This window comes from Danio rerio, chromosome 18 (assembly GCF_052040795.2).
Source record: "Danio rerio strain M-AB ecotype USA chromosome 18, GRCz13ab, whole genome shotgun sequence".
NCBI lineage: Eukaryota > Metazoa > Chordata > Actinopteri > Cypriniformes > Danionidae > Danio > Danio rerio.
Genome location: NC_141038.1, coordinates 20,373,872 through 20,386,155, shown reverse-complemented (window position 1 = coordinate 20,386,155; position 12,284 = coordinate 20,373,872). Strand labels below are relative to the sequence as shown.

The window sequence follows — 12,284 nt, the reverse complement described above, 5'->3', positions numbered from 1 at the left end:
CCAGCTGCAACCAATCACTGGAAAACACCCATACACACTCATTCACATTCACTACGGACAATTTAGCTTAACCAATTCACCTAAAGCGCATGTCTTTGGACTGTGGATGAAACCGGAGCACCCAGAGAAACACGCGAACACGGGGAGAACGTGCAAACACCACACAGAAATGCCAACTGACCCGGCCGGGGACAGCAACCTTTTTGCTGTGAGGCGCCAGTGCTAACCACCGTGCCGCCTTCATATCTGCATATCTACTGTGGCTAAAATTATCTTTGCTCAACATGTAAATACAATGTAAGAAACTTTAGTGATTATAGGCCAAATGGAAACACTTTATTATATTTTTGGTGAAAGTGCAAGTGCTGCATTAGAATTAGTGTTTTGTCTCAAAAATAAATACTTCCTATAATCACTGTGTATACTAAAACAGACAAATGTGTTTAAAAACTATAATTACTTCTTGACATGATGTCAACAATGAATCTAAAATGTTTGAGATACAATATGAATACAATGATTTAGATTCATTCATTTTCTTTTCGGCTTAGTCCCTTTATTAACCAGAGGTCGCCACAGCGGAATTAACCGGCAGCCTATCCAGAATATGTTATATGCCCTTCCAGCCTCAACCCAGCACTGGGAAACATCCATAACCTCTTGCTTTCACACACATACACCACAGCCAATTTAGCTTATTCAATTCACCTACAGCACATGTATTTGAAAACCAGAGCACATTGATGAAACATGGGGAGAACATACAAACTCCACACAGCAATCCCAACTGACCCAGCCAGGGCTTGAACTAGTGACCTTCTTGTTGTGAGGTGACAGCACTACACAGTATGACTCTTTCAATGTAGATTACTGAAGAAAATGTTTGAAAAAGCATAACAGGGCACTTTAATGTGTTTTTTAAAACAAGAATACTAGTAACTCTAACAATTTATACTGTTTGAGATTTTATTGGCTTAGCTAGAAACTTTTGAGACAACAATAAACTTTTATGTAAAAAAAGAAAATCTTATAATTCATCATAATCAGCAGCTTTAGTGACTGGTGCAATAATATTGCATAACTCACTTCTGTATAGAATAGGTCAAGGAGGGGTCGGTGAGTGTAGCATAAAAGCTCTATTGAGATCCTGTATGTTTTCTGCTCTCATCTGAGCTATTTGCAACAAAACATACTCATGAAAAATTGTACCACAACGGTCAGATGTTGTTTTTCCAGACAAGCAGAAAATGTTTCCATTCTCATGTGATGCTGAAGGAGATCAGCAGAAGCACCAGGTTTGTCACAATCTTGTGGACTTCATCAACTTTAGCACTTATTTCATTCAATACAAGCATTTTTTTGTCACATGCCTCTTTCTTTCCTAAAAAAAATCATTTAAATTATATTGTACTTTGTGTAAAACTATGCTTCTTTAATTCAGTGGCTAAATGTAATGAGACAAAAAAGTTTTATTATTTTATTTCTAAACTGCAGTTCTGTAACGCTTACCTGAGCTTGAACTAAATAGGAAAACAGGTTAATACTTTGTTTTGAAATATCCCATGTTCATAAACAATAATAATGCATCACTGGTTTAACTGCTGCCGCCTCTATGCTGAAGCCCCGCCTTATTTTGTACTGTCGCCGTGTGATTGGCCAAACGCGCTGCCACCGACATACTTCGACTGGCAGTGAGAAAATAACCTTTCGGAAAGTCAGCAGCGGCGTTAAAGCATGTCTTTCTGCTCTCTGGTACGAAATTTCTTCATCTTCCAAACAGTCCGGCTTATGTGGTGTTTCAGTTGACATGGATTGGTACGGACGGATAGGGATTGCAGTTCATGAGGTGAGTGTTGCCACATACAAAAGTTGTTTAAGAGAATGTTTAAAACGTAAACTTGCTAGCGAAGATTGACGAGGATTTACCTGAAATCAATAATACAGGGATAAAAGTTGAGCGTTGCATTGACGCTAGACAGTGGTTGAAAGTTTGTCATTAGACGAATCATCTTTATATCAAGTAAAACGACGTAACGTTACGGTTTTAAAGACTGGACGTTATCCAGTAACGTTAAGTTAGATATTTTTATTTGACTTTGGGTTGACTTACCTTAACGATCAAATATCAGTTAAGTTACTTCTTTCAAACTCGGAAAGTTTTGTCGCTTTCGTTTCACCAAAGCATGTTAAAGTGTGTAAAAATAGCACATAAATGTTGACGGAAGTTTACCAAAACACTCAAAACGTGCCTTAAATGGTATATTTTCTTAACGCGGATTTGCATGAATGAATTTGCATGTTCGCCGTGCACAAACAATAGAGTATTGTCCTCAGTTTGTCAATGTGCAGTAACGATGTGCACGTTGTACTGTATAACATGAATGTTTACTTTTTAAATTATCATTTGCTTATTGTTTAGACGTTTTCAGTCACTGACAGTAACAGACAAGACTGTCCCTCTGTGTTTCATAGGCACGTGAAACGTATTTGGACATTATGGTTGTGTTCCAAATGCTGCACACGTGTCATGTTGACTAGGAAGACAGCTCAGTTGTTATTTTACACACAGCCACAGTATGCTGAAAGATGTTGGGGGTTATTTCATCACTTTGAGACCTCTGGGTGGCCTCACCTAGGGACTAGCTGTCTCCTCCGCTGATAAACCACTTAAATCTCCTTTCACTGCCACTGTCAAGTCTAGTGTTACCCTCCTGTGAGCATCATTATGCTCTCTGCTCATTAGGGAACATCACTGGAGGGAATGTGTGCACCTCTGCTGTATATTATGAACACCTTTTTAAAATGGCTTAGTTTTAATTGTGTAAAATGTTATCTATCTATCTATCTATCTATCTATCTATCTATCTATCTATCTATCTATCTATCTATCTGTCTATCTGTCTATTTGTCTATCTATCTATCTATCTATCTATCTATCTATCTATCTATCTATCTATCTATCTATCTATATATTACTCTTATAGTCTTAAAAAGACGTTCATATACCGCTAATGTGCACTCATAAAAACATCTATTTGAATTTTTAAATGCGCGTACGTGAAAAATGTCTGAGTATGGTTCCTGATAAAGAATTATATTATTATATTCAGAAGTACAGTGGGGCTGTATATAAAGAGACTTTATTAAACTGTCAAATATGTGACATGACAGTTGGAGCATTTGTGCATATTCAGACTTAATTAGCTTTGATGTATTTTGCCAAACTGTGGTCCTGCATGCAAAGGAAGTAAGGTGAAACAGAAAAGTGCCCACATTTTTTTTTCTTGTTGTGGTTACCGCTTACACACTTCCTAATGTTTGGAGGAACCGGTCACATGACATTTGTGTAAATGTAATAAAGAACTGTAATGTCAGGCAACTATGCTTTAACATACCCACAGAAAGGAAGGTATTGCTAAGCAAATAAATAAACCTCAGACATGAAGCTGTTTGAATACACTCATCATTTTGCTCATTTGCATAAAAGATGAACTCAACATTTTAATTTTTTTCCTTTTTATTTCCTTGTACAGATATGATTTAGCTGGGTCAAGGTGGAGCTCGGAGTCCAAGATGAGCAATAAGCAGGGACTGGGCTGCATCAACCCTCTTATTCAAAGTAGTATGGAAGGTACCATGGGTACTGTAGTCCCCGCGGGGCTCCCTAAAGCCGACAGCCTGCCACACTATTCCCATGACAAAGCTCTACCAATCAGCAGGGCTTACTTTTCTTATGCTTTAAGTGGACAAGATGCTCTTGACTTTCCTTCTCCATGGGGCCATTCAAAAAGCTGCGTCAGAAATGGGCCAAGTCCAGGGATTCACTCATCGACCTCTGATGGGTCATTTACAATTCCAGCTGTTTACAGACCTGATAAGCTGCCTTTGCCTGTGGATGCTGGAAATGGGCGCTGTAGTGGACCCCAAGAGTTGGCAGCGAAGCAGAGGCTGGCCTATTATGCCAGCAGTCCAAGACAGCACAGTCCCAGGGCAGCTAGAGTTGTCTCGCCAGTGGCAATTCCTAATGGTCATATTAGAGGCTCTGATGCAGAGAGATGTGTTGGATTGGCTATTCCAAAACCAGTATACAGTCATAGCCCTTGCTGTACTGAGCGTGGATGTCCTGCCGGGCACAACTATGGCATGGAACATGGCCCGCATAGGATGTCCCCTCACATATATGATGAGGATTGGGCTGCTCATTATAGCCGCCTGGCTTATCTGCATAAAAAAGGCCAGGAAGCACTGGCACAACAGAGGGGTTTGCAGTTGGAGCATGGTGTGGAGGGTATAAAGGATGGAAAGACCGGGGGCTACAATACTGGATCTAATGGGCCAAGGAGGCCACTTCCTGTAATGGAACCAAGCTATACTTATAATACTCCGCATCCATTTATTAGTGCCACACCAGAGTATTGCCATCGTGCCCCAGTTCCTCCACAGATGTACAAGGGATATCCACATGCTTATGACCCAAGGACATTGGCACACCATGAAGTTTCTTCAAAAGCGTATCAGGGTCGTTCCCCCATATCCAAATACACACCAGTGCCTCCATGTCCCAATATCTATTATCCTCAGAGTCACCCTGAGACTTACAGAACCAATTCCAGTGCTCTTACAAATGAGCATGGTCAGCGCCACCACATGGGTCAGTTTCATTCGCCTCGAACAGACTTGATATCACCACCCTGCTCTGCTGTGCCCACTCACCATCCACTGATCTCAAAATATTCTTCTTATCATCCATATGGGGTCCATTTAACTACTAACCAAGCACCCACCAATGAACAGACACATCCACCTTTTCCAGTGGATCAGTCAGAACGGCCACTTGATTTCTCGACACGAAGGGTCCAGACACCAGACTCTCCTCGAGAGCTTTGTAAAACATATGGAACTTCTGGGGCTTTCCATCCTACTCCATCCCACAACAGATGTCTCAGTAATACCCCTACCACTGAACACTCAGAGGTGCCTGGCTTTTTCACTGGCAGTTCCAAAGAATTTCCCATGAAGTCCAATGAAGAGGTCATGGCGTTCAGGCACTGTATTTCAAATTCACCTGACAAAGGTGTATTAGCTAAAAGGCCTATAGAGGAACCTGAAACAGACATAGCTAGTAAAAAGCAAAAGACTTACTCAGTCCACCAGTTGTCAGAAGATGAGCCTCATTCACCATCATCACCACCAATGCCAGTTATTAATAAAGTTTTTAGCTTGGCTCCATATAAAGTCTATTTAGAAGCTACAGGCATGTTGTCTTCATCAGGGGATTCAAAAAGTCCGAAGCCACAGCCTGAGATGGTGCAGCTTAAACAAGAGGCAGACATTGAAAACTGTAATGTACAACCAAATTCTGGCGAAAATAGTCTCAGATTAAAACAAAAAACCCAAACTTTACCAGCTAACAGAGATGATCCAGTTGCAACACCAGACGCTATAAAGATTAAAACAGAAGAAATGGATGAAGGTGATCCGAGTAGTCAATCAGAAATAAAAGAGACAGTTTCTGAGGAGGTAAATCATCAGGAACATGTTTCTGTGGTCAAAGAAGAGCGAGTGGAGTTAGACACAAAATTGTCTGGCTCTCTTTCTTGTAAAGTTGTAGTAAAGAGTGACTATGAAGAAGAAAGCAATCCACCCTCAGTAGAAAATCATGAACCTTCAACATGCAAGACTGGGAATGCTGTGACAGACAGCAAAGAATGCACTCCTGTTCTCACAACACCTCCAGCACCTCCTCCACTGACCAAATTCTCCCTTACCAGAATCCCACCTCATTGCCTGAAATTGTCCAGTTTTAAAATAGTCATCCCTGAGGTCTTAAGATCTCCAACAACCCAACTCGTGGAAGTTCCTCAATCTCCGATGGAGTCGCGTAAGCCCATTATAACTAGCAGCAAGCATGCCCGTTATCAGTTTATGGAGCTTCACCAGTCCCTCTGTAGACTTTTACACTGCAATGTTACTCAAACCCCATGTCAGGTGCTCAGGGACTGGTTATGCAAACTGGACGTATGTGAGTCAGGCAAAGCTCAGAAAGTTTCTTGCCTCTTGGGGTCAAAAATGAGGGAAGTGTGGCTTAAAGGGGATGAGATGGAGGTGGCTCTTCAAAGGGTGGTCCGCCAGCTTCAAATGTACATTGACATCAGTGAATGCCCCTTTCCTCATGTCATGAGGGCTGGTGCTGTGTTCGTTCCCATGTTGGTGGTCAAAGAGGTGCTGTTTCCTCAGGTTCAAGGCACATTCATAGACCAGGTTCTTCAGGAGCATCGGGTGGAGCTCCGGCCCACCACGCTCTCAGAGGAAAGGCAACTCACTCAACTCCACAGAAAGGCTTTCTCTTCAAAACTCCGGAGACTTCTGTCCCTTAAACACCTGCCTGACATATACCCTGATGTCCTCAACCTCCTCTACTATGCCAATGTCTGCAAGTTCCTCGGTGAGTGCTAAATGCTTGATCATTGTTAATTGCATAAGAACTCCTGGTTGTTTAGTGTTGCAGTAGGTGAATTTTGCATTTGTGAGCTGGGCTCAGATTACAGGAGTTTCTAACCAATTCATCCCACATGTGAGTAGAAATTTAACAGATTGTCTTCCCTCAAATCTCTAAGATGCACATGACAATCTAAAAATTGTGATGCATCAAACTTTACAAGAAACTATTAAGTTTATCATGGCAGAGTAGACGTGACAATATTCAATTAATCAATAGATCATGAAAATGAACATGCTCTATATTGATATCATAGGCACTTTAGAATACATTGAGTTATTTATTTTTACATCATTATTTATTTATTTATTTATTTTATTTTAGGAAATGAATGTTGTATTTGCAGTGGTGTTATAACAGCCCCAAATGCTTGGAGACTTAATTGTTTAGCTTAATAGTTTAAACATTAATATTTTCATGTTAAATTGACTTACTTCACGCTGAAATACTAAATGGAGTAAATAACTGATCAAATTCAGTCTTATTTTTGAATCAGTATTAACATAGTATCTGAAATAAAACTGACTGTTGGTTTTAATTCATTAACTTCTATTAACTATTGAGAGTTAAATGTTAAATTTGACCTATTCTACTTTGTAGGTCTTTTGCAATTTAAGCTGAAACATTTTTTTTTACTTTAAACAGTACACTTAGCATTTTTGTTATACCAGTTTAAAAATATATATATTTTTTGCAGCTTAGATCACTATCGAGATATCGTATACCACGATAAAACCAATTAATCACAACAATTTGATACCATCATAAGCCCATACCAGAGAGAGCAGCTCACATTATCTGACACAGCAATCACCATTTATGTGTTCACAGGTAATGCTTACATTTGTTTTAGCTAGCTCAGCCGGTACATTCGTTGTTTTTGTGGTTGTCTTTTCCAAAACATATACTGGCAGCTGTGCTTTTTTCTACAAGCAGTTTTCACATCTCTTTCACATCTACAGCAACTTTAGGCCCCAATGAGTCTGGGAGCAGATTTACAGATTTAATCTGTGAATGCCTCAAATTAACTGAGGTCTTTAATGAGATTTATTGCTCAGATTGTCAGGAATGGGAGATAAACTGGCCTCCAGCAGTGTACTCCTGTAATGTGAGCTCAACTTTAGAAATTCACAGTAATATCAGTCAATGGTACAGATTTTTGAAATCATCAGTTGATATTGGGATATTTAATTGTGCATGATTATTTAATTTCTGCATTATTGTCATAATAAATTATCATGTAGCATTTAAAAACTTTTTTTTTTTAAGTTTGAGAAAATAAGATTAAGAATTTTAACATCAGCCATACCATAAAAGTTTATCATTTTTTATTTCATTTTTTTAAATACATTTTATAATAATTTTATTACTGGTGCATCCCTGATACAAGCTTTTTTTTGGCAACGTTAATAAAATGTTATGTATTAAATTAAATCATTGATTATTTTTGTGATGATAAGTAATAGTTTTATAGTTGTGCCAGGGTGAATCATTTAGGACATTTAAGCCTAAATTTTATAAAAAAAATTTCTTAACTGTCCTAGTTCTTAGAAATATGAATGTGCTCAATGAAGCTGCATTTTAAATTTAGTCAATTTCAGTTCCACATTTAAAAAAAAAACAGAACTATCAAACTTTTCTCTTGAATTCTGTTAACACTCTGAAATTTGATTTGAGATTCCTGTTTTATTTCGGGACGTTAGTCATTTTCATTTTTGTTATATTATATTGTACATTTATGTTCATTCCTTTTTTTCTTTAAAATCCATACATGCTGTATACCTGTGGTGACTTTTTTTTTTTTTTTTAATGTTCATGCTTTCTGATTTTTTTGTCATAATTTTTTTTGATTTGATACACATTTGTTCTTGCAGATTCCACTGCTACAGATGGTGTCCAAAAAACGCCCAGGTACCTTCTTATTCCTTTGTCCCCCAAAACTCCTGAAATCACAAATAAATCTTGCTGACAGTCATAGAGAGGGCTTTGTTTATTTTTGAGCTGCACACTTTCTAACTGGTGCAGTTTTGTTGCAGGTGTTTTTCTGATCAGATAGAGGCTGGAACGGAACAGTGATAGGATGTCTTTCAGTTTCAGATAAATGTACTTCAGGCAAGGAAATGTAGTTTTTGGTAGAATGGTTGGCACGTGCGCTGTCATAACTTTTTTTCATCTGCAATGCCATTGCAGAGCTCCAGGTGTTGACAGCTTATCTGTTATCAGTTAAAGGGTGCAATTTTTTAATTGCAAAGCCAATTCCTGTTTAAGGCATTCTTTTTTTTTCTCAATAATTTCTGACACCTTTTACAGTTGCTTTAACCTGTTATATTTTATGAGAAGCCTAATTATTATTATTATTATGGTTGGTGTGGCTGGGTTGTATTGCTACTATAAATACTAACCAGTTTGACAACATTTTATTCGTCACCTTATGATTATTTGTAACCTGTGACCATAATATCAACAGGTTTCATATGCATGTATCTGACTCATTTACACCAACCAGATCTGAGAGAGAGAAAGTAAGATCACATCCGGTATGGATTTCATTTAGCACATCAAAACAATCATTCACCAAAAGTTATTTAATCATTTCCTAACCCTCCAAACCCTAACCCTCCTGCCATTCCATATATTTTTGGTCTTTTATGCAACACAAAATATGATGTTCTTCAGTTAATTCAAGGAAAAAGTTTTCCCCCTAAAAGATTGAACAGTAATTGATCTAATTATTTACACAGATTAAACATTTGAAAAGGCTATTTAGTTTTATATGTAAAGTTTGTTCTGTATAACATAAATGAGTAGATTTTGAAGATTATATTGATATATTATAAATTTAGATTTTATGAATTTTATATATTCTACCAATTATAATTATATGTAATTGTTTTTTTATATATGTGTGTGTGTGTGTGTGTGTATATATATATATATATATATATATATGTGTGTGTGTGTGTGTGTGTTTGTGTGTGTGTGTACATATATACACACAACACACACATACATATTAATGAAACATATAATATTTATAAAATCTAAATTTAAAGTATACACATATACAGTTGAAGTCAGAATTATTAGCCCCTCTTTGAATTTTTTTTCTGTTATAAATATTTTCCAAATGATGTTACAGTGCAGAAAATTTTCACAGTATCTCTGATATTTTTTCCTCTGAAGAAAGTCTTTTTTGTTTTATTTTGGCAAGAATAAAGGCAGTTTTTTATTTTTAAACACCATTAAAAATTAAAACTATTGGGTTAAGAAATGTGTTGGGAAAAAATCTTCTCTCCATTCAACAGAAATTGGGGGAAAAAATAAACATGGTGCTAATATTTTAGGGCGCTAACAATTCTGACTTTAATTGTATATATTTTCAAGAGAAGAATTTCATGCACATTTGACGTGAGATATTGTAATTAAGCATTTAAATGGGCTGCAGAACCGTGTTTTGTGGCCTGAAGAATCGTGATCTATATTTTTTGTTTTTTTAATTAAAGCCTTGATGACTTTGATGTGAAATCAAATAACAAACTGTTGTGATGTCAGACAAAACATATTTTGGAGTGAAGGGGTAATTCAACCAAGTCATTACAATTCTCTTATTCATTACTGAATCTAATTTTGTTCCAATCCCAAAGACATTTGTTCATCTTAAGATGTTTTAGATGTCCTTAAAAGGAACCCCAAACATTGTCTAAACAGTTCAACAATGTGATTGTAATGATTCAACTGTAATCATACAAAGCTCCAAAAACACTTGAGTGGAAAAAAAATGGGAAAATGACTTAATTCCCCTTTGACTTCTACATCAAATGATGGTGTGCAGTACAAAGCTTGCATTCTATTGCTATAGTTAACGTACACTCTGACCTTCTTTTATATATATATATATATATATATATATATATATATATATATATATATATATATATATATATATATATATATATATATATATATATATATATATATATATAGTTTTTCTTGCACATCTGTTATTGGGGCTTTTTATGTGTATAGTTCAACCACTGATGTCACATGGAATGTTTCAAGAATGTTTTTGGTTCCTTTTCTGGACTTTGAGCATCTCTAACTAGCATAACGTTTGCTGTCTGTGGAAGACAAGAAAGTTCTCCAATTTCATCTATACTTTTAAATGAGTGTTCCAAAGATGAACAATGAAAGTCTCAGAGGATGCTAACAACATGAGTAGTTAAAAACAGAATTTAGTATTTAGTGTTATTTATGAACTCTTTAACCTACCACAAGTCAATAATGAAATGCCAATCCTAAATTTGCAGTGATTTCTCTTTCTCCAGGAGCTGAAACCAGCTTAACCGTCAAGAGCGAGAGCACTGACAGCACAGATGAATCCACCAGCTGTGTGAATGAAGCTGAAGAATTTAACCTCGAGTCCTCCACAACACTTACACCCCAAACCACTCTCGTAGAACAAACATACTGCCTGAAAACAAAGAAGAAAAGCAGAGTAAAGATCTCCTCCAAGAGGACATTTTTAGACCACAGCAGCTCATCTGAAGAGGACGAATCAAGCGCAGGACCCAGAAGGTGGAGCGTCATCAGCTCCGTACGCAATCGGGATCAATGGGAAATCACAAATCATTGGGAAATATCTTCATGCAGCCACACAGAGCCCCATGTTGAAGTAATGATTGAAGACGAAAGCCAGGATCACGAGCCATGGGGGCGACCTTTGACCTCTGACGACCTGACCTCAGGCGAAGAGACGGAAAGCACATCATCTAAGTCCAGCCGCAGATCCAGCATGGTCCTCAAACTAAGGAAGGTTGTCTACAAAGAAGCTCATGGAGGCAGAATCGCCCACTACCAAAAAGTCACTGATTCTTCTTCTGGGTTTACAAAAGGAGACAGGAAAGGGAAGGGCAAATCATCTCGAAACAAAAGACACCACACGGAGCGGGACTTTTCGTTCAGGTCTTACACTCAAAACCGTTCCTACCTCTCCAAAAAACGCTGCCGATGGGTCCTGCGCTCTGCCGTCCAGTCAGCCCATCTGGAGAACATATATCCTGATCTAGTGGGCAAGAGGATCCGACATTTATATGAGGAAAACGATAAAAGTGAAGTTTGGTATCGAGGAGTCGTGCTGCGCATTCACGAGCCGCACAGCAACCCATTGAAAACCGTGTTTGAGGTTAAATATGACAGCGAGCCCGAGTGGCAGTACTATCTGGAGCTGCTGGTGGATTATAAGAAAGGATGGCTCAAAGTCGAGGACTAGGTTTTTATGGTATTACGGTTTTATTTTTGCACCTGATATTTGGAAAATGTGACGATGCTGAATTGATGAGCAGTAAAAACTTGACACATTCGGGGAGATGTGTTTGTGTGTAAGCAGTGCGTGTGTGACTCTTTGTGTTTTTCTGGTGTCAATATTGTCTCTGTTGTCGTTGTTTTTATGGAGTTGTTGGCAGACATTCCCAGCTGGTGACATCACATGTTGGCATGCATGTGATTGGAGGAAGGGGAATGTAGTTCAGCAAGATGTTTCACTGTTTACAAAATTATTTTTATATTGGCTGCTGTCATGTGTTTTTAAAAATAAAACAAAATATTAAATCCATTGGACTTGTTTTCACATTTATTATGAAGTGCTAAATTGATCTTAAATCTATTTCTTGATATTTCAGTAAGCGTGATTTTGTTTGATAAGCTCTTTAGTGAATGTTTTATTGTGTTAGTTACTTAGTGGATGGACATGGCATTCTAGAACATTATATACTGCAGTATTCTATAC

The 12,284-nt window shown here is 37.7% G+C and overlaps 2 protein-coding genes across 5 annotated transcripts in view; both read left to right on the top strand.

Moving 5' to 3' along the window:
- Positions 1-12,284, top strand: part of dennd4a (DENN/MADD domain containing 4A) — a 343,904-nt gene that overhangs the window by 152,543 nt on the left and 179,077 nt on the right. The gene's annotated exons all lie outside the window — the stretch shown is intronic.
- Positions 1,708-12,110, top strand: prmt2ip (PRMT2 interacting protein). Of its 4 annotated transcripts, none has more exons than XM_087293058.1 (5): positions 1,708-1,846; positions 3,534-6,445; positions 8,374-8,410; positions 8,967-9,021; positions 10,825-12,110. In XM_087293058.1, the coding sequence occupies exons 1-5, from the start codon at positions 1,842-1,844 to the stop codon at positions 10,840-10,842; spliced, it is 3,027 nt and encodes a 1,008-aa protein (XP_087149184.1). In that variant the 5' UTR covers positions 1,708-1,841; the 3' UTR covers positions 10,843-12,110. The 4 variants fall into 4 exon arrangements, with proteins under 4 accessions (XP_087149184.1, XP_087149183.1, XP_087149185.1 ...); XM_087293057.1 differs by having other exon boundaries at positions 8,967-9,036; XM_087293059.1 differs by lacking the exon at positions 8,967-9,021.

Excerpts from the sequence above, each read along its gene's own strand:
- prmt2ip (XM_087293055.1), top strand. Across the intron at positions 6,446-10,824 it reads CAATGTCTGCAAGTTCCTCG|GAGCTGAAACCAGCTTAACC; the intron begins GTGAGTGCTAAA and ends CTCTTTCTCCAG.